Source organism: Giraffa tippelskirchi, chromosome 4 (genome assembly GCF_054371585.1).
Source record: "Giraffa tippelskirchi isolate mGirTip1 chromosome 4, T2T-mGirTip1v1.2.pri, whole genome shotgun sequence".
NCBI lineage: Eukaryota > Metazoa > Chordata > Mammalia > Artiodactyla > Giraffidae > Giraffa > Giraffa tippelskirchi.
Window position 1 is genome coordinate 191,680,378 of NC_137278.1, and position 22,112 is coordinate 191,702,489.

A 22,112-nucleotide genomic window follows, 5' to 3' on the forward strand; every position below is an offset into this window, starting at 1 on the left:
AAGAACCTCCAGCTACACCATTCCAGGGATAGACATAATGATATAACTAAAAAGGCTTCAGAAACATAATACCTACAACATTACATATTTGGATTCTAGTCCATTAAATACGTTTATCTTTAACGAATGCATTTTAACAACAGTCAAACCCAGGTGCACTTAATTTAATGTAGTTCTTTACTAAAGGAGCAGTTTCTCATAACTCTATTTAGCCTATCAATTACTCTGGAAAGTCATCCTTCCCCTTTTTTACAGATGAGGAAACAGTCTGAGAGATTAAATAATTCAAGGTGATTCAGAAAATGGATTCAAGACCAGTTCTGCCTAAATCTCTTTTTTACTATGCTTATACAGACACACCCCAGTACTATGAAACAGACAACCTGAGATAGCTGTGGTGAAGATATTTTATTTTTCATAAAAATATAATTGTACAATGCTCTTCAGAAAAAGGATTCCTTCAATGCCCCCAAATACCATGTGGTTTAGAAGTAAATTTCCTCTCTTTTAAAACTAAAAATGTAACTGATATATGCAACTGATTTTCTGATATATCACATTTATGTTTTTCATTTTTATTAGCCTTTAACTAAAGGTGAGTCCAGTTTAAATCTATACTTTTTATAATGAGCCAAATCAAGCCTATTACAATTGAAAGATGATAAAATAAAATGCTAAATGGTGATGCTGATAAATACTGTCCATTAGCTGGTAAAGAGTGATATAAATTTGCTGCAGCAAGATAAGATTCTGATTCAGATATATTAGAAAGATTTTAGATAAAATAGAAAAAAAATTTAAGAACGTCAACTATATCCTAAAATTTGACCTAGTCAAACTTATTCCATGTTATACTCAGTTGCTCTAATACACGGCAGGTCTGTGCTAAATTAATGACAGAATATGACTGGCCTAAATACATAAATATATTTCCCTCCTTACCTTCCTTTGGGAAAAAGGAAAAGTACTCTGTCTACTCAGAGGGGCCTGAGCTCACTGACTACCCCCTCTTTTGTTCTCTTTCCGTCTGTCTGTTGTCCTTACAGGTAAGTAAGAGATGCCAGGATTTCAGCGTGCTGCCCCCTAACTGGAATGGGGCAAGAAATGCTCCAGCTGTCTTTATCAGTGATGTTTATCAACATGCTTCAGGTGGCCCAAGCATGTGGCCCAAGCATGCAGCCCACACAGTGCCCAAAGCAATCGGAGCATTCTTATTTAAGACCAACGAACTTTCTCTTGGTTTGATCTACTCCAAGATACCAAATAGACAGGTTTCAGAATAAACTCAAATAAATTGTAATTTACTTTCACCCTAAATTACACATCCTCTACCTGAGGACAAAGTCAGTGCTCTTTCTTGTAAAGGGCAGCAGGGGAACAGCTTAAAGGAGCCAGTAATTTAAAATCACAACTAGAGAAGAAACACTTGGAGCACAATGGAGACATTCCTTAGAAGAGCCATATTCATTTGGAATGTTTGCTTTGAAAACAACTCTTCTGGGGAATTCAAAAGGTAGTGAACAAAGCAACAGAGAGTTAAGTCTTGGGTTGTTTTGCAAAATAAAAATATACATTTGAGTAGACCAGATAGGAAAAAACAACCCATTACAATCTGAACATTGTATTTAAAACACTTAAATTCTGAAGGCCTGAATATTAACAATCTATCTATATTTACGATCCAAAAAAGACATTAAATACTCTTAAACCCCTAGTCCTCCAGAACAGAGAGACCCAACAGACTGGGCTAGTGGTTTATCAGTTGTCACAAAGGATTGGACTTGCAATCTGAGTCTGTGACCTAAGCACAAGAGAGCTTTAGGAACTCAGGGAGGCACTTAATTCAAACGCATGGCCTCAGAGAAGGGACGGAAGTACCTTGTCACCTGAAACTATGTGGTCCGTCTCATGTTCCACCTCACAGACAAGCTAGACTAGAATGCCTCCTCCTAAACTATTTTGTGACAAAACACATTTTATTTGGAAACCAAATGTTTGCTTCATCAGAGCAAAGAACAATTACAATTTAGCAGCAACAGAGACCACAACCTCCTTATTTAACTATGCGAAAGAAAAGAGAGTGTTAAAGTGTCTCAGTGGGGATGTCAAAAGATTCCCAGGTCTGAGTGTATCATATGAGTGTGATTCCTCAACCATCACTCCATTTGGTAGCCAGGAAGAAAGCAAAGGCAGCTGTGATGGGAATCGGAGGAAACGACACTGCCCTCGCCCCTCCCACCAGGCCCCCTGGTGGCGGTGCTGGGTACAACTCTGGCTCCAGTGCTTCACTCCGGAGCGAGGCAGGGCCAGGGCCGAACCAGATGCACACCTGCAGTGTATTTCTCTCTGGCTCAGAATACATTCAGAAGGAAACTCAAGTCAGGGAAGAAACTAAGTGTTCTGGTTATGGCTAAAGCCATTTGACCCACCAGCAATGTGTCCCTCATTTGGTTCCAGATCTCCTGAGGCAGAAACTCCCATCTCAGCAGCTAATTTCATCCCATTGTCTTTAGAAAAATTCTCCAAATTGGTTGACTACACAACGAAATGTGTGTGAACATTCACTCCTGCCCTCCCCCATATACATACAGAAACACATACAATAGAAACACATACATACATACATATTCTGGGTTGTCAAGATGATATATGCTGCTGAAATGCCTAACAGGTTACTTCTTGTTTAAAAATAAAAAGTTTGATTATTCTCCAAGTATGGATCAGGCCCTAATAAACGTGTATAAATACAGTTTGAAAAGACAGCAATTAAAGTTTTAAATAGAGGCTATCTTAAGGGCTTTCTTGATGGATTTTGTTAATGTGTACATTATTTAAAACAGGCGTATCATTATGGATTACAAAAATAGAAGTGTATATATTTGTTACTATATATTCACAGCTTATGCTGGAATGGCTCACAGGAGAAGTCATGGTTCATGCAGAAAATAAACATGACTCAAGTAAATATAAAGAAATCAGATTAGGTCCATAAAGGCTGAGGACTTAGTAGTCAGTCATCAGCCCATTTGGTTTCTCTTTGTAGGGCAATCAAAAACATGAAAGGAAATGACACCCAAACACACATACACATACAAATTACATGAAGTACATGGAAAGAATATAAATTAACCAGTAAAGCAATGTGGAGTTGAGGTGCAAAAATACAATCTTCACTCACTCTTTCTTTTCTTGTGCTTTCAAGCATCACAACATGGCAATACCAACCAGAACGAGTCTGAACGTCTGTAAATTTTCTAAGTGTTGAAAATCAAAGCAAAAATCTTTGAGATCTATGATCACACATTTTGGTAGAAATTGCAGATTTACAGAGATGACTGAGCAGTAGGTAGTAAATGGAGACAAGAAGTACAATCTTGCCTATTCATCCTCCATAGGGTCAGAATATTGGCTTCAGTCACTGACTCATCTTTTTACATGATCTTCACCCTGAAAAATAAAGTTACTAATGTAAGAATGTTTTTAAAGATAAAGAGGTTTGGTTAATCTGTTTTAAAACAAATTTTTTAAAATTTAGTATCTACAGGAAGACTATTTTTAAATATAGACTGAAAGAAAACTGAACTGAGTGGCTTTTTTTCCCATTAATTCAATTTAGATTAAGGCAAATATTACTTCATATAATAAAAGTGATCAAAAAGCCAATCCTTCAATTTCATAAAAAATTCAAAAAATAATTTTATTTATTTATTTTTGGCTATGCTGGGTCTTTGTTACTGTGCGGACTTTTCTCTAGTTGTGGCAAGCAGGGGCTATTCTTTGTTGCAGTGCACAAGAGTCTCATTATGGTGGCTTCTCTTGGGGAGCATGGGCTCTAAGGAGGTTGGGTTTTAGCAACTGCAGCTCCTGGGCTCTAGCGCACAGGCTCAACAGTTACAGCCCAGGGGCTAAGTTACTCCACAGTATGTGAGATCTTCTCAGATCAGGGATTGAACTCGTGTCTCAGATTCTTTACCAGTGAGCCACCAGAGAGGCTCTCCTAACAATTTTTTCAAAGGATAAAAAATTTATAACATTTCCTTATAAAAAACAATCACAATGATGAAGAAATCAACACATGACACCTTCATTCTAAAATATAGCCTCATCAGCAAATGGTGCTGAGATAACTGTATCTTCACATGCAAAAGAATTAAGCTGGACTTCTATCTTATACCACATAGAAATATTAACTCAATAGATCAATGATATATAAGACCTAAAAGCGTAAAGCTCTTAGAAGAAAATGTTGGGGCAAATTTTCACGACCTTGGATTTGGCAATGAATTGTTAGATAGGGTACCCAAAGCATGAACAACAAAATTAAAAATAGATAAAATGGACTTCCTCAAAATTAAAGTCTTTTGTGCACCAAAGGACACTATCAAGAAAGTGAAAAGACAACCTATAGTATAGGAGAAATATCTGTAATCATATATCTGATAAAGGTCTAGAATCCAGAATATATAAAGAACTCTTACAACTCAACAACAAAATGAAAACAACTCAATTAAAACATGGGCAAGGGACATCAACAGACACTTTTTTCAAAGATATACAAATGGTCAGCAAGACAGGAAAAGTTGCTCAGCATCATTAAGGAAAAATGGAAATCAAAACCACAATCAGATGCCACTTCACCAGGAAGGCTACAGTTTTCAAAAATGGAAAATGAAAAGTGTTGACAAGATGCAGAGAAATGGGGAACTTCATATACTGTGGTGGTAATGTAAAACATTTCTGCTGCTGTGGGAAATAATTTGTAGTTCTTCTAAAAAATACAGAATTACCATATGACCCGGCAATTCCACTTCTGGTATATACCCAAAACAATCGAAAACGGGCACTCAAATGTATACTTATACACGCATGTTTACAGTAACACTGTTTGCAACAGCCAAAGGTAGAAACAAATATCCATCAATGGATAAATGGATAAATAAATTGTGGTATACATGTATAAGAGAATATTATGCAGTCATAAAATGGAATGAGGTACTGATACAGGCTACAAAGTGGATGAACCTTGAAAACATTATGCTAGGTCAAAGAAGCCAAACACAAAAAAGTCACACACTGTATGAGTCCATTTATACAGAATATCCAAGAACAGGTAAATCCAAAGAGACAGGATGCAGATTCATTTTACCAGGAGCTGGAGGGAGGGTGATAGAGAGTAACCACTAATGAGTTTGGAGTTTTCTTTTGGGGTGATACAATGTTTTCTAAATAGACAGAGATGGTTGCTGTACAACACTGTGAAAATCCTAAATGCCTCTCAATTGTTACTTTAGAATGATTAATTTTATGTTATGTGAATTTCTCCTTAACTAAAAAAAATCCTTAGGGTGATGCGCTACTGAAATAGATAGAGTCTGAGCTAGGTGAGGACAGGTTCTACCACTATAGCTGCGTGACCCTGGGCACCTTACCAAGCTCCTGTACTATTTCTTTATCTATAAAATAAAAAGTACAATTATAGTTAACACAGTGATTGGAGGAAATAATTAAGATAAATATAAGTGAAAGTACTTTGTAAATCAAAATCAAAATAAAAGGTACTGTTATTATTAACAATAACTAGGGGATTCCCTGGTAGTTCAGTGGTTCGAACTTGGTACTTTCACTGCTGTGGGCCTGGGTTCAATCCCTGGTTGGGGAACTATGATCCCACAAGGTATGCAGTGAGGCCAATAATAATAATAATGACAACTATTAGAATAGTACACTCTCATTTATCGACTAACTCTACTTTTTAAAATTGACATGAATTTATCAGCTGCTCTTTATAGACCCCATGTATAACACATTTCAATATTTAGAATATAATGCCATTTCACTTGGTTACCAGTGTATTACAAATGACATCACCATTTTATTTTATTTGAAAACACACAGCAAGGGAAGAGGTCAATAGAAAGCCTACTTCGAGTCACTCCTCTGAAGATAAACTCGCCCACGTACGGTACTCACAGGAGTTGCTGTTAGCGTCTGTCTTCCCAGCTTTCATGTGCCTGCTTGAGTTCTGCTGAGATTTGCTCTGCTCTTCTCCAGTGAGGAGGGCCTTTATTTCAGAAGGGATTTTACCTTGGTCCATTGCCATGCACCACTGCTTGTACTGAAATGTGTGAAATATAACTGAGTAAAATTCTACTACTCAGGCAGAAAATCCTAGACAGAACAACTCCCATAACTAGAGGTCAAACTGTCTGCTGGACACACCACCTTCTACTGTATTCCTATTCATGACCTAGGACATGGATGAGGCCTGCTATCTTCAGAAAGGAGGGTGAAAAACTACCACTGAATCTCCTTGTGACGCGCTGGAGGACTGCTCAGATGTAAAAGGCCCCTCTGGCTAAAATAATACCTCCCTGTGGAGTGCCACGCATCAAAATTCATCTCTTTGTGCTGACTGTCACATTATTATTTCCATTCCTAAAGTAAGTAATTTTGTAATTTCCTTTCTCTGGTTCATAAATATTCAATAAACATCTACTTTCTACCACAGTGTATACGATAGACTTTGTGGGTATAAAAGATTAATCAATCCAAAGATTATGTTCTCCAATGGCTTACACTGCAGGAGGTAAAAAATAATTTGTAAATCAAATTTAGTGTATTAAAAAAAAAGTCTCCTGAATAGTGTGCATCTGGACTCTCTCCATGCCCCAACTTGACCTTCTGAAAAGCTGGGGCAGCCTGTCCCCGTGTTAACGATCATGTTAATATTATCTCTCTCTTTTCCAACCTATCACCTCCTCCCCTGAGATTACAGTACTATCGAGGTTTCTATTCTTTTATATGTCTACAGTCACTACTTGAAATCTGAATGAATGAATAAAAGCAGGCCTAATAGTATCATACAATGCATACTGTTACATATTGTTATACTGTTTTTCCACTTAGCAATATATTGTGTCTTTCCTTATCAGTACACATATGTGCATTGTGATTTTCATGGGCTCCCAAGTAGTCCAATATATGAATGTAGTATAATTTATTTAACCAATCCCTGACCGTTGAGCATTTGGGTTATTTTTCTTTTGGTCTTCTATCATAAATAATCCCTTAATGAAATAGTCACTTTCCACTCCCACCAGGAACATATGAAAAATGAGTATTTCCCTATGTTCTCGCTAATAGATAAATATTCTCTCTCACGCTCGTCAACAGGATAGCTGAAAACTCATATCTTCAGGTTTTAATACAGTTTAGGTTGATTGTTTCATACATTTACTGACAGGCTTTCTTACCATTTCCAGTTCCTCTCTAAGGGCACAAATGGCTCTTTCTCGGCTGGATACCAATTCTTCCAAATACTGATAGCGCAGTTTTTTCCTGGCCCGGCATTCTCTTGCACTCTGCCGGCTCCTCTCTAGTTTTGCCTTTAAGTCAATTTTGGCTGGCTTTCGACCACGTTTGCCGGGCTTCTTGACTTTACCTCCAACCACCTTCAGCAAGAGAAAGAAGTAGTCATTTTTTTTTCTTAGTTCTGAGTCTAGCAAAGTGACTGTGGCTGCATATTAGCAAGGAAAACATTTACAAACAAATAAATAGAGCCCACAGAACTAAGAAAGCACGATCCCATCAAATGCCTTATGATTCTTTGCTTCATATTTTTTTCTGATACTTTTCACACCACGAATAGGGAGGAAACAGTGTAAGTGTTCACTATTTCTTCTGAACTTTTTTTTTTAAATAATAAATTTTACATAGCTTTATAGTAAACTTTGGGCTTCCCTAGTGGCGCAGACAGTAAAGAATACGCCAGCAATGTGGGAGATGTGGGTTCGATCCCTGGGTTGGGAAGATCCCCTGGAGGAGGGCATGGCAACCCACATCAGTATTCTTGCCTGAAGAATTCCCATGGACAGAGGATCCTGGCAGGCTACAGTCCATGGGGCTGCAAAGAGTCGGACACAATTGAGCAACTAAGCACACACACATAGTAAACTTTATGAACCATAAGCATCTGGATAACAAGAAACTGCCAGTAAATATTATGTTCACAAATAATTTTTATTAAGAAAGTCATAAGTAAACAAAAATCAGTATTGAAAATTGTAAGTTCAGTATGATTTCAATCTTACAAAACAACACATAGAAGAAAGGATCTTAACCAAAGGTCAGTGAGGACTTCTCTGATAGGTGTGATTAGAAAAAGCTTCTTTCTCATCTGTATTTTTAATTATTTTCAGTATTTATAATTAGAAAAATATAAAATTTGTATTTAAAATTGTGTGTATATATAAATAAGTATGTATCCTAAGCAATTTGGCTCTCAATTCCCTCTTCAAATTTGTTGAGCCCAAAGGAACACACAGAAGACCCTGACATTTTCAGGATGATTCTCTCCTGCCATTAGAAGTCTATAATTATAACCCTGGACTGTCTCAGGAGATTCTGCCTGCTCCCACTGGTGTCACAGACATCCTCTCAATACCCCTGCTATTCAGTTACCTGCACAGGCATGGTGTTTTGGTGACTGGCAAAGTAATCTAATCTTCTTCATTGTTTAGCTTTGGAGTTTCCCCAAGTTCTTACACAAGATATAACTATGAGATAAAGGTAATGAATTTTAAAATACATGAACCTGAACTTATACATCAAATGAATTTCCTTTAAAGGAGTCATTTTGAAAGGGGTACATTTATTCCAATGAATAAGCTTTCTTGAAAGCTGCTTTTGGAGCCAGTTTCTCACAGGCCACAACACAATACACCATATTACTTTCAAGTGATACATTATTCTTTAAACTCCCAAGCAATCTGATTGTCCACTTTGTTTATCCAATGAAGTTCCAAATGATGTCTAGTTCTTTCTGAAGATTATCCTCAGAGAATAAAAATGTCGCAACTTCGGTATACTGAAAGGAATATTACTGAGGCTTTAAAGGCAATTTTAAAAGAGAAGATGAAAAACTCAAACACTGGCAAATCACTGGACTAAATGTAGAAGTCTTAACCAGGTAAGAAAACTTAAAGGATCAATCTTCATTTGGATATAAAAACTCTGATTTGTTTGTATGCTTGAAATCACCATTAATACTATACACCAACAATGCCCAGTACCTTGTAAAGATCAGATCATTACTTGGTATCATGGTTAGGTCAGGAAAACCAAACTTTATATGAGAATCAGCTACATTTACCAAATCCTGTGTAATAATATGACAGCTAACCATTGCATCCAGCATTTTATAGAGTGGCTCTGAAATGAGACTGAATACTCCGAGGCTCTTGGAAAAAAATCTTTCCTTTCTACCACCATCTTCAAAGCTAACTGCTTCAGTACTACTCCCAAATTAGTTTGAACTTTTTCAAAAACTGGTCTTTTAAAGCTGTCCTATTCTGTATCATCACATTTTTTTTAATTTCAGTATAATAATATACACGTCCGGGAACTTTTCTTTAGAGTCAAGTATACAATTAGCAATTGCAGGGTAACTAGTTGATCCAAGTATTACTATGGGCTAAATTTTAAATTATGCTTATCAACTGTACAATTTTAATAAAGTATTTTGAAATCACCCTTCATAAAAACAAAGTATATTTGCTATTGATAGTTTTTAAAAAGCAATATATTTACAGCCTAAACCCATGTCCTTAGTGAAATAAATGGTAATCACATCTATTCTTTATGTAGTAAAATGAGTCATCAATCACACACCATTACAAACCAGTACCTTCATATATTGCTATTTTTAATTAATTAATTCAGGAATGGAATTCAGGAATGGCACCTTTGAGAAGTCAGAAGGACACAGTGTACTACACAAACTTCACTGATATTTTTTTACACAAACTTAGTGTAGTCATAAAAATCAAACATAAGGTATAACTCTTTGTTTAGTTTTCACAGAAGTAAAATATTTAAATTGCAACTATTTCCTTTTTTTTAATTAGAAAGGCACAGTAAATAAACACAGGGTTCCTGCACTTTACATCATCTGTAAAATTACATTTAAGATCACATAACCACCACTTCTCTAGCTTAATTTTTCCTCAATAATAAACTGAAATTTTGGCTTTTGGTGCCAGCTAAAATCTGCTTAGTGTACCAGTTTTCAAGAGAGTCAAGCACATCACAGGATTATTGTAAATCTTGAGTAAAATAATGTATGGAAGCACTTTGTTTAAAAAAGGAGGGGATTATTATCATACAAATGCATGTTAGTATAATAGTTGCCTTAACAACTGAACTTTACATATTTCATAAGCCGTAAACCTTGCGGAATGGGTAAGGGAAGTTAATTAGAAATGAGGAACCAGGAACTAAAACCAAAATCAACCCCACAAATTCCTTAAGTATGTCTGAAACAAAAGTTCTTCTTATCAATGTTTCTTAAAATTTTCATAAACTCAAAGGGAACCACATACTCTCGCTCTCTGAGGAAGCACATTAATGTGGCTAAAGAAAAGTACTAATTTTTGTGCACAACACCAACTCCAAAGAAAACTATCAAAATAACTCCCCAATTTAACTTTTTTTTTCTGTTCTAATTTTACTTCTACTAACATAGGGCCACATAAAAGTTTAAACAGCTGTTTTTAAAACAGTGTACTTCTTTATCCACCATCCATTTTACCTCCTTTTCCTCCCCAAGACACATTTGTTAGCTCAGGACAGAAGGTCCTAGGGGAAACACAAGGCCTGTGTCCCTAACACCCAGCATTAAGAAAAGCAACCTGCTAGCCACTGACTTTTCTTGCTCTGCACAGCAAACTTATTTCACAAAGGTAGGATATTAGTGATGTTAGATTTTAGTTGCATGTTGCATGTGCTCAGTCACGTCTGACTCTTTGCAACCTCACAGACTGTAGCCTGCAAGGCTCCTCTGTCCATGGAATTTTCCAGGCAAGAATACTGGAGTGGGTTGCCATTCCCTTCTCCAGGGGATCTTCCTGGCTCAGAGACTGAACTCACATCTCCTGTGTCGCCTGCATTGGCAGGTGGATTCTTTACCACCTAGGGTTTCACAATGAGTTCACAATAAATGTTTAATAAATATGACAGCTAAAACACAAAAGACAGACTTCCCTGGCAGTCCAGTGGTTAAGACTTCACACTTACAATGTAGGGCATGTGGGTCTGATCCCTGGTCAGGGAACTAACATCCCACATGCCATGCAGCCAAAAAAGTATATTAAAAACTAAATAAAAACTTAAAAAAACCACAGAAGACATTCCTAAGTAACCAATGAGTCATAGAAGAGATCACAAGGGAAATCAAAAAAATACTTTGAGATGAATGAAAAGGAAAATACAACATACCAAAACTTATAAGATACAGCTAAAGCAGTGCTCAGAAGTAGCTACAAACACCTAAATTGAGAAAGATTTAAAGTCAATAACCTAACTTTTTACCCTAAGAAACTAGAAAAAAGAAGAGGAAATTAAACTTAAAACAAGTTGATGGAAAGAAATAATAAATATCAGAGTAGAGATAAATAAAACAGAGAATGAAAAAACAATAGAAAAAAACAATAAAACCAAAAGTTGGTGCTTCAAAAAGACCAACAAAATTGACAAACCTTTAGCTAGACTGATCAAACAAGAGAAAACATTCAAAACCATAAACTCAAGACTGAAAAAAAAGACATCACTATTACCTTTACCAAAGTAAAAATGATTACAAGACTATGAAAAATTGTATGCCAAAAAACCAGATAACCTAGTGGAAATGGACAAATTTCTAGAAAGATACAAAGTAGCAAGAGCACCTCAAGAAGGAATAAAAAATCTAAAAAGGCTTATGACAAATAAAGAGACTGAAAGAGTAATCAAAAAATTTCCCAAAAAGTCCAGCTCCAGGTGACTTCACTGGTAAATTACCAAGCATTTAAAGAATTAACATAATTCTTTACAAACCCTTCCAAAAAAACAAGAGGAAAGAACATACCAAGTTCATCCAATGAGCCAAAATTAGCCTGATACAAAAAACCGAGATATTATAAGAAAACTATAGACCAACATGTCTTAAGAAGACAGATGGAAAATCTTCAATAAAATACTAGCAAACTAAATCTAACAGCATATAAAGAGGATTCTACACTATAACTGGGTGATTTATCCCAGGAATAAAGGTTGGTTTAACAACTGAAAATCAATTACTGTAATATACCATATCAATAGGAGAAAAGACAAAAATTACATGTTCATCTCAATAGACTCAGTAAAAGCACCTGACAAATCCAACACCCGTATATGATTAAAAAAACCAAACATTCAAAAAACTAGGAATAGAAGGGAACTTCAACCTGGTAAAGGGCATCTATGAAACAAACACCCACAGCCAACATCATGTAAAGGTGAAAGACTGAATTCTTTCTCCAAAGATCAGAAACAAAACAAGGATTCCGTCCTCTCCAGTCACGTCTATTCAACATTGCATTGGAGGTTCTAGCCACAGCAATCAAGAAAAAGAAAGAAGGCATTCAGATTATAAAGGAAAATAAAATTATTTCTATTTGAGGATGATATGATCTTATTACAGAAAATTCTAAGGAATCTGCAAAAAACTATTAGAACTCATGAGTTGAACGAGGTTGCAAGATACAAGATCAATATAAAAATATCAGTTGTGTTTCTATACACAATAAAGCTGAAAACGAAATTATGGAAACATTCCATTTAGAATAGCATCAAAAAGAATAAAATATTTAGGAATAAATTCAATAAAAGAACTGCAAGACTTGTACACTGAAAACCACAAAAATCATTGTAAGAAATTAAATAAGATATAATAAAAAGACATTCCATGTTAATAGATTTGTAGACTTAATACTGTTGAGAACTCCCCAAACTGAGCTACAGATTCAACACAATTTCTATCAAAATTCCAGCTGACTTTTTGCATAAATTGACAAGATAATCCTAAAATTCATATGGAAATACAATGGACCCAAAATAGCCAAAGCAATCTTTTGAAAGAACAAAGGCAGAGGACTCACACTTTCTGATTTCAAAACTTATTAGAAAGCAATAGGAATCAAGATAGTGTGGTATTGGCACAAGGACAGACATACAGATCAATGGAAAAGAACTGTAAATCACATATAAGAGACATATCCAGAATATAACACTCACACTCAACAATAAAAAGATAAATAATCCAATTAGAATGTGGGCAAAATATTTGAACAGACATTTCTCCAAAGATATATGCCAATAAACATATGAAAAACTGCTTAACATCATTAGGGAAATGTGAATCAAAATCATGAGATACCTCTTTAAACCCACTAGGATGGCTACGTAATCAAAAAGATAGCCAAGAACAAGTATTGGTATAGATGTGGAGAAATGGAGCTTTCATACATGGTTGATGGGAATGTAAAATGGTGGCCACTTTGGAAAACAGTTTGCCAGTTCCTCCAAAATATTAAACACAGAATTACCATATGACTCAGCAATTCTATGTCTTGGTATATTTCCAAAAGAAATGAAAACATACGTCCACATAAGAAATTGTACACAGATGTTCAGGGCACCATTATTCATGATGGGTAAAAAATGGAAACCACCCAAACGTGCAGAGGTTGATGAATAGGTAACAAAATGTGGTGGATCCAAACAGTGGAACATTGTTCAGCCATACAAGGGAATGGAGTACGGACACACGGTAAAACACGACTGAACCTTGAAATCATGCCGAGTGAAAGCAGCAGAAATACAAGAGGCTGTATGATTCCATTTATACAGACTGTCTAGAACAGGCAATGTATAGCAACAGAAAGTATATCAGTGGTTGCTTAAGGCTGAGAAGGGGAGAGAGAGAACAGGGAGTGACTGCTAAAGGGTTTTTTGTTTGTTTTTTAAATTAATAGACTGTTTTTAAGATCTGTTTTCAGTTTACAAGAAAATTCAGCAGAAAGTACAGAGAGTTCCCATATATCCTCTCTCTCTCTGCCCACACAGTTTCCCTTATTAACATCCTGCATTAGCATGGTACATTTGTTACAATTGATGAGCCTCATGTTGGTATTAATAAGTAAAGTCCATAGTTTACTTGAGTTCACTCTCTGTGTTGTACAATTCTGTGGGTTCTGACAAATGCATCGTGTCATGTATCTGCCATTGCGGTATCATACAGAGTATTTCCACTGCCAGAAAAATCCCCTGCACTCGACCTATTCCTCCCTCCTTCCCCTGAAACCTTATCAAGCACTGACTTTTATTACTATCTCTACAGTTTTGCCTTTTCCAGAATGTCATGTAGTGGAATCATATACTATGTAGTATGTAACCTTATTCAAACTGCCTTCTGTCACTTAGCAATATGCATTTAAGTTCCTTCACACCTTTTTTGGAGCTTAATAATGTGTTTCTTTTTAATCACTAAATAACATGAGTAACACTCCATTATATGGATATACCACAGTTTATTTATAAGGGATTCTTTGGGGGCGATGAAAATGTTCTAGAATTATCGGTAGATAGCGGTGATCACTGCAAACTCTGAATACACACACAAAAAAATCACAAAATTGTATATTTGTAAAGCATGAATTTTATAGTATGAGCTATTTTTAAAAATGACATGAACCTGAGAGAACAGAAAACAGCAGCAAAGGAAGAATGAAGGTGCCACAGAGACACAAGCAGATGAGGAGGAAAAAAAACATGACGAGGGTGGAGGGTTTGAGCATAAAGCTCCTAATTTATGAGTTTAAAAAGGCTGAAAAATAAGATAAAACTACTGTATTTAGGCCAGAGGGAGGGCGTGATGCCACTGGCTCCCCAGTCAGCGGGTGTAATTTCCATGGAAAGAGGAGGCATGATTCAGGTGCAAGTCCTTCAGGGGCTTCTTCAAAGGAGGAAGGATCCAGTGTCCAGAGGAAGTCCTGTTCCAAAGATTTCTGTATTATTTTACTTTCAGTGTTTTCGGAACAAACATCAAAAACAAATTCAGAGCCAACTGAGGGTGTGCAGGGAGACAGCATTCACTCTCTCTGCCGACAAGCCCTAACCCTAACCCTCCACGTGGCAGCGCACATTATTTCACACCCCTGGAGGGGAACACTGTTATCCTCACCTTTTTCAGGTAAGGAGGGGAAAATTCATTTCTTTATTTAACAACCATTTATTGAGCACTCACTTTGCCCCAAACACTGTCAAACTCTAGAAATGTTAATACAAGAAGATAGGGTCCTTACCTTTAATGTATTTTGACTCATGAAATGCAGCAGACATGAAATAACATTATAAAGGGCAGGATATCAGAACACACAGAGGTGTTGCTGGTACGGGGATGCGCATGCATGTGTGCATGTGTGCACACACACAACACACAGTGATTTATTTCATGGATGACCTAATTTTTTTTTAATTTATTTTTTATTGAAGGATAATTACTTTACAGAACTTTGTTGTTTTCTGTCAAACCTCAACCTGATCAGCCATAGGTATACGTATCAGTTCAGTTCAGTCCAGTCGCTCAGTCGTCTCCGACTCTTTGAGACCCCATGAACCGCAGCACACCAGGCCTCCCTGTCCATCACCAACTCCCGGAGTTTACCCAAACTCATGTCCAACGAGTCGGTGATGCCATCCAGCCATCTCATCCTCTGTCATCCCCTTCTCCTCCTGCCCCCAATCCTTCCCAGCATCAGGGTCTTTTCCAATGAGTCAACTCTTTGCATGAGGTGGCCAAAGTATTGGAGTTTCAGCTTCAACATCAGTCCTTCCAATGAACACCCAGGACTGATCTCCTTTAGGATGGACTGTTGGATCTCCTTGCAGTCCAAGGGACTCTCAAGAGTCTTCTCCAACACCACAGTTCAAAAGCATCAATTCTGTGGCGCTCAGCTTTCTTCACAGTCCAACTCTCACATCCATACATGACTACTGGAAAAACCATAGCCTTGACTAGATGGACCTTTGTTGGCAAAGTAATGTCTCTGCTTTTTAATATGCTATCTAGGTTGGTCATAACTTTCCTTCCAAGGAGTAAGCATCTTTTAATTTCATGGCTGCAATCACCATCAGCAGTGATTCTGGAGCCCAGAAAAATAAAGTCTGACACTGTTTCCACTGTTTCCCCATCTATTTCCCATGAAGTGGTGGGACCAGATGCCATAATCTTAGTTTTCTGAATGTTGAGCTTTAAGCCAACTTTTTCACTCTCCTCTTTCACTTTCATCAAGAGGCTCTAAAGAGCCTAAAGTTCCTCTTCACTTTCTGCCATAAGGGTGGTGTCATCTGCATATCTGAGGTTATTGGTATTTCTCCCGGCAATCATGATTCCAGCTTGTGCTTCCTCCAGCCCAGCGTTTCTCATGATGTACTCTGCATATAAGTTAAATAAGCAGGGTGACAATATACAGCCTTGACGTACTCCTTTTCCTGTTTGGAACCAGTGTGTTGTTCCATGTCCAGTTCTAACTGTTGCTTCCTGATCCGCATACAGTTCTCAAGAGACAGGTCAGGTGGTCTGGTATTTCCATCTCTTTAACAATTTTCCACAGTAGGTATACATATATCCTCTCCCTTTTGAACTTCCCTCCCATCTCTCCCTATCCCACCCCTCTAGGTTGATACAGAGCCCCTGTTTGAGTTTCTTAGCCATACAGCAAATTCCTGTTGACTATCTATTTTACATGTGGTAATGTAAGTTCCCATGTTACTCTTTCCATATATCTCACCCTCTCCTCCCCTCTCCCCATGTCCACAAGTCTGTTCTCTATGTCTGTGTGTCCACTGCTGCCCTGTAAGTAAATTCTTCAGTACCACTTTTCTAGATTCCATATATATGCGTTAGAATGCAATATTTAACTTTCTCTTTCTGACTCACTTCACTCTGTATAATAGGTTCTAGGTTCATTCACCTCATTAGAACTGACTCAAAGGTGTTCCCTTTTATGGCTGAGTAATATTCCATTGTGTATATGTACCACTACTTCTTTATCCATTCACCTGTTGATGGACATCGAGGTTGCTTCCATGTTCTGCCTATTGTAAACAGTGCTTCAGTGAACAATGGAATACATGTGTCTTTTTCAGTTTTGGTTTCCTCAGGGTATATGCCTAGGAGTGGGATTGCTGGGTCATATGGTGGTTTTATTCCTAGTTTTTTAAGGAATCTCCATACCATCTTTCATAGTGGCTGTATCAATTTACATCCCCACCAACAGTGCAAGAGCATTCCCTTTTCTCCACACCCTCTCCAGCATTTATTGTTTGTAGACTTTTTGATGATGGCCATTCTGACTGGTGTGAGGTGATATTTCATTGTAGTGCATTTTTATAATAATGAGCAATGTTGAGCATCTTTTCATGTGTTTGTTAGCCATCTGTATGTCTTCTTTGGAGAAATGTCTGTTTAGGTCTTTTTCCCACTTTTTGATTGGGTTGTTTGTTTTTCTGGTATTGAGTTGTATGAGCTGCTTGTATATTTTGGAAATTAATCCTTTGTCAGTTGTTTCATTTGCTATTATTTTCTCCCATTCTGAGGGTTGTCTTTTCACCTTGCTTATAGTTTCCTTTGCTGTGCAAAAGCTTTTAAGTTTAATCAGGTCCTACTTGTTTATTTTTGTTTTTATTTCCGTTACTCTAGGAGGTGGGTCATAGAAGATCTTGCTTTGATTTATGTCATTGAGTGTTCTGCCTATGTTTTCTTCTGAGAGTTTTATAGTTTCCAGTCTTATATTTAGGTCTTTAATCCATTTTGAGTTTATTTTTGTGTATGGTGTTAGGAAGTGTTCTAATTTCATTCTTTTACATGTTGCTGTCCAGTTTTCCCAGCACCATTTATTGAAGAGGTTGTCTTTCCCCCATTGTATATTCTTGCCTCCTTTGATAAATATAAGGTACCCATAGGTGCATGGGTTTATTTCTGGGCTTTCTATCTTGTTCCATTGCATGAATGACCTAATTTTAGTCCAAAGATTTTCAACATCAGAGCAGAGCCTAGAACCCAAGTCCCCTGATTAGCATCATAGCAGCTTGTCACAAGATGACTATCATCAAGCATGACTATTTCCCTTCTAGATTCCCAGGTAGGACTCATTAACCTCAACACATAATTCCCTGAAGAGACTCTAAAACTGACAGATGCTTTATATGCACTGCTACTGCTGCTGCTGCTAAGTCGCTTCAGTCGTGTCTGACTCTGTGCGACCCCATAGACGGCAGCCCACCAGGCTCCTCTGTCCCTGGGATTCCCCAGTCAAGAATACCGGAGTGGGTTGCCATTTCCTTCTCCAATGCATGCAAGTGAAAAGTGAAAGTGAAGTCACTCAGTTGTGTCCGACTCTTCGTGATCCCATGGACTGTAGCCCACCAGGCTCCTCCGTCCATGGGATTTTCCAGGCAACAGTACCAGAGTGGGTTGCCATTTTTAATGCTAAATAGTCACTCACTTAATGACTGGATTCATTTAATCCAACTCACTAGTCACTTGATGGGGGGCAGTGGTGAGGCGGTTAACTACCAAATGTTTTCACTTTATGCTTCTTTGAAATTTCCCTCAACTCTCCATGCCCACTCACTGAAGTCATGCCAATTTACTCCTTTACAAAATCCCTGATTTAGTTCTTCTTTGCTATTCCTCCTACATCACTACCCTACTTACAGACTATCACCACAGGTTCCTGGCAGGTCTCTCTTCCATGTCTCCATGTCTGTCCTTAACTTCCTTGGTTAATCTATCTTACAAAGAGCTTCCAAATTAACTTTTCTTTTCCACTTGTTAAAATAACTTTAGTGTGTTTTTCTTTATTGTGAAAAAGTAATACCTAATCGTTATAGAATGAATAAACTTTAAGGGCCCCTAGATCTTCACGACCCAGATAATCACAATGGTGTGATCACTCACCTACAGCCAGACATCTGGAATGTGAAGTCAAGTGGGCCTTAGGAAGTATCATTACAAACAAAGCTAGAGGAGGTAATGGAATTCCAGTTGAACTATTTCAAATCCTAAAAGATGATGCTGTGAAAGTGCTGCACTCAATATTCCAGCAAATTTGGAAAACTCAGCAGTGGCCACAGGACTGGAAAAGGTCAGTTTTCATTCCAATCTCAAAGAAAGGCAATGCCAAAGAATGCTCAAACTACCACACAATTGCACTTATCTCATATGCTAGTAAAATAATGTTCAAAATTCTCCAAGCCAGGCTTCAGCAATACATGAACTGTGAACTTCCAGATGTTCAAGCTGGTTTTAGAAAAGGCAGAGGAACCAAAGATCAAATTGACAACATTCACTGGATCATCGATAAAGCAAGAGAGTTCCAGAAAAAAATCTATTTCTGCTTTATTGACTATGCCAAAGCCTTTGACTGTGTGGATCACAATAAACTGTGAAAAATTCTGAAAGAGATGGGAATACCAGACCACCTGACCTGCCTCTTGAGAAACCTGTATGCAGGTCAGAAAGCAACAATTAGAACTGGACATGGAGCAACACACTGGTTCCAAATAGGAAAAGGAGTAGGTCAAGGCTGTATATTGTCACCCTGCTTATTTAACTTATATGCAGAGTACATCATGGGAAATGCTGGGCTGGAGGAAGCACAAGCTGGAATCAAGATTGCAGGGAGAAATATCAATAACCTCAGATATGCAGATGACACCACCCTTATGGTAGAAAGTGAAGAGGAACTAAAGAGCCTCTTGATGAAAGTGAAAGAGGAGAGTGAAAAAATTGGCTTAAAGCTCAACATTCAGAAAACTAAGATCATGGCATCTGGTCCCATTACTTCATGGGAAATAGATGGGGAAACGGTAGAAAGAGTGGCTGACTTCATTTTTCTGGGCTCTGAAATCACTGCAGATGGTGATTGCAGCCGTGAAATTAAAAGACGCTTACTCCTTGGAAGCAAAGTTATGACCAACCTAGATAGCATATTAAAAAGCAGAGACATTACTTTGCCAACAAAGGTCCGTCTAGTCCAGGCTATGGTTTTTCCAGTAGTCATGTATGGATATGAGAGTTGGACTATAAAGAAAGCTGAGCACAGATGAATTGATGCTTTTGAACTATGATGTTGGAGAAGACTCTTGAGAGTCACTTGGACTGCAAGGAGATCCAACCAGTCCATCCAAAGGAGATAAGTCCTGGATGTTCATTGGAAGGACTGATGTTGAAGCTGCAACTCCAATACTTTGGCCACCTCATGCAAAGAGTTGACTCATTGGAAAAGACCCTGATGCTAGGAAGGATTGGGGGCAGGAGGAGAAGGGGATGACAGAGGATGAGATGGCTGGATGGCATCACCGACTCGATGGACATGGGTTTAGGTAAACTCCAGGAGTTGGTGATGGACAGGGAGGCCTGGCGTGCTGCGGTTCATGGAGTCACAAAGAGTCGGAGACGACTGAGCGACTCAACTGAACTGAAGTGAACAGAGGCTGTGTCTCTTTGCAGCTGAAGAGAAGACCTCTGGCTCAGCTCTGCTTACTAGGTCACCAAATCCAGTTTCCTGTGGCTGCTTTAACAATTACCACAAACTTGGTGGCTGAAAACAACAAACATGTATTCTCTCTGTTCCTGGCAGGACTGCACTCCCTCTAGAGGCCCTAGGGGAGACGTCATCCCTTGCCGCTTACAGGAGCCGCTGGTGGCCGTGAGCCTTCCTTCATCTGCGGCCACATCAGTCCAGTTGCTGCCTCTGTGGTCACATTGCCTCCGCATCTGTCTGCCAAATCTCCCTCAGCCTCACTCTTAGGAGGACATTTATCACTGGATTTACAGCTCACTCAGAGAATCCAAGGTAAACTCATCCTCTCAAATCCTTAACTAAATCACATTTGGAGCCATGTAATATTCCCTCTTTATCCATATAAGGTGATATTCACAGGTTCCAGGGGTTAGCACATGGATATATCTTTCTAGAGGCCACCCGTCAGCATGCTACATCCAGGCTCCCACTCACCAAGCCATTTTTCTCTTTCATTTACCCCAGCAAGTCATGCCAGTGTCCTTAGGGACCTCACCCTGTCCCCTCTTCCTACTTGTCCTCACCAATTCTCCAAATGTTCCCTCTTCATACCGCCCACCCCCACCCCACCATCCAAACCAGCAAATACTAAGCTTTCTTTGGTTACAGTCAGCCCTGGCCCTCTTTCTGCAAAGCTCTTGCTGACAATCACCTCTGTCCACATGTTACTTTTCTTCTCCATATTTCTGGAACATGCAGTCAATATCACACTGATTTGTATGTTATAGTGGCCTCACAGATTTAAGTTCTGTCACCTTCAAGCGATGTGAGCACCTCGGGCACAGAAGCTGTGTTCTCTATTTCTTCTCCAGTCCCCATTGCATCTGGCCCAGAGCCAGGCATGTATTCAAAGACTGATGACTGAATGAATAAATGCAAAGAAAAATTAACAATATTTTGCAATTTAATTTAAATTGGTATTACTATGATCACCATTACCACCAGCTTGTAAGTTGTAAAATTAAAAAAAAAAAGAGAAAAAACCAAACCTCTCTCATAAGGGATATAAAATCTGAAAAACCAATCAATAACTTATTATTTTACCACCCCTCTTGCACTTATTTCCATCCTAATGCTCTAATTCTTAAGGCAACTCAGAAAAGTTTCAAGTTGTTAAGTGTACGAGAACTACTGTATCTACATGAAGTGGTAGCATCAGCCCCAGCTAAGAAGGAAAATAGCAGGAAAGCCTGTTTCACTTTTCTTTTGAAAACATAAAGTGAAACCTTATCTGCCATCGATTAAAGAAAAATAAGACAGATATGACTGTGGCCAGCCACTGCGCTTTACCACTTTAAAGAAAAAAAACAAGCAGCTACACTTTCATTTGGGTTTAAGGCTCCTTTAACTTCCTTCACAGCTGTTGTTCAGGCTTTCTCTCTTTTATTTACCAGCTCTTCAGAAAGAGAGAAAGTCTAATCCCATTTTCCTGCTGCTAACCTCTCTGCCAGGTTTTCTAATCAACAGAGGAGAAACAAGATAAAGCAGGCATTTCTGATTGAGTGTTCACCCCTCTCCTCGCCTAACCCTTAATCCTCCCCTCCCCTTGCTGTTAACTGTTTGAAGCTAAATGTAATACGATTATACATATATTTTAGCAATCCCTGAAACTGTTACAGACTGACTCAGTAACAGTGGTCTGCAGGCATATCTCATTTCATTGTGCTT

General features: G+C 38.1%; 1 protein-coding gene across 3 annotated transcripts in view; it reads right to left on the reverse strand.

Annotated features, from left to right (window-relative positions):
* Positions 1 to 389: 389 nt before the first annotated feature.
* Positions 390 to 22,112, reverse strand: part of CREBL2 (cAMP responsive element binding protein like 2) — a 29,730-nt gene continuing 8,007 nt past the window's right edge. For 2 of the 3 annotated variants that reach the window (XM_081589285.1, XM_081589286.1), the window contains 4 exons: positions 21,097 to 21,305; positions 7,254 to 7,451; positions 5,971 to 6,115; positions 390 to 3,447 (listed from right to left, as the gene is read on the reverse strand). In XM_081589285.1, coding sequence (XP_081445411.1) covers positions 3,443 to 3,447; positions 5,971 to 6,115; positions 7,254 to 7,451; positions 21,097 to 21,126 — 378 coding nt within the window. In that variant the 5' untranslated portion in view covers positions 21,127 to 21,305 and the 3' untranslated portion in view covers positions 390 to 3,442. The remainder of the gene's footprint in view (positions 3,448 to 5,970; positions 6,116 to 7,253; positions 7,452 to 21,096; positions 21,306 to 22,112) is intronic. The other variant, XM_081589287.1, reaches the window with a different exon arrangement.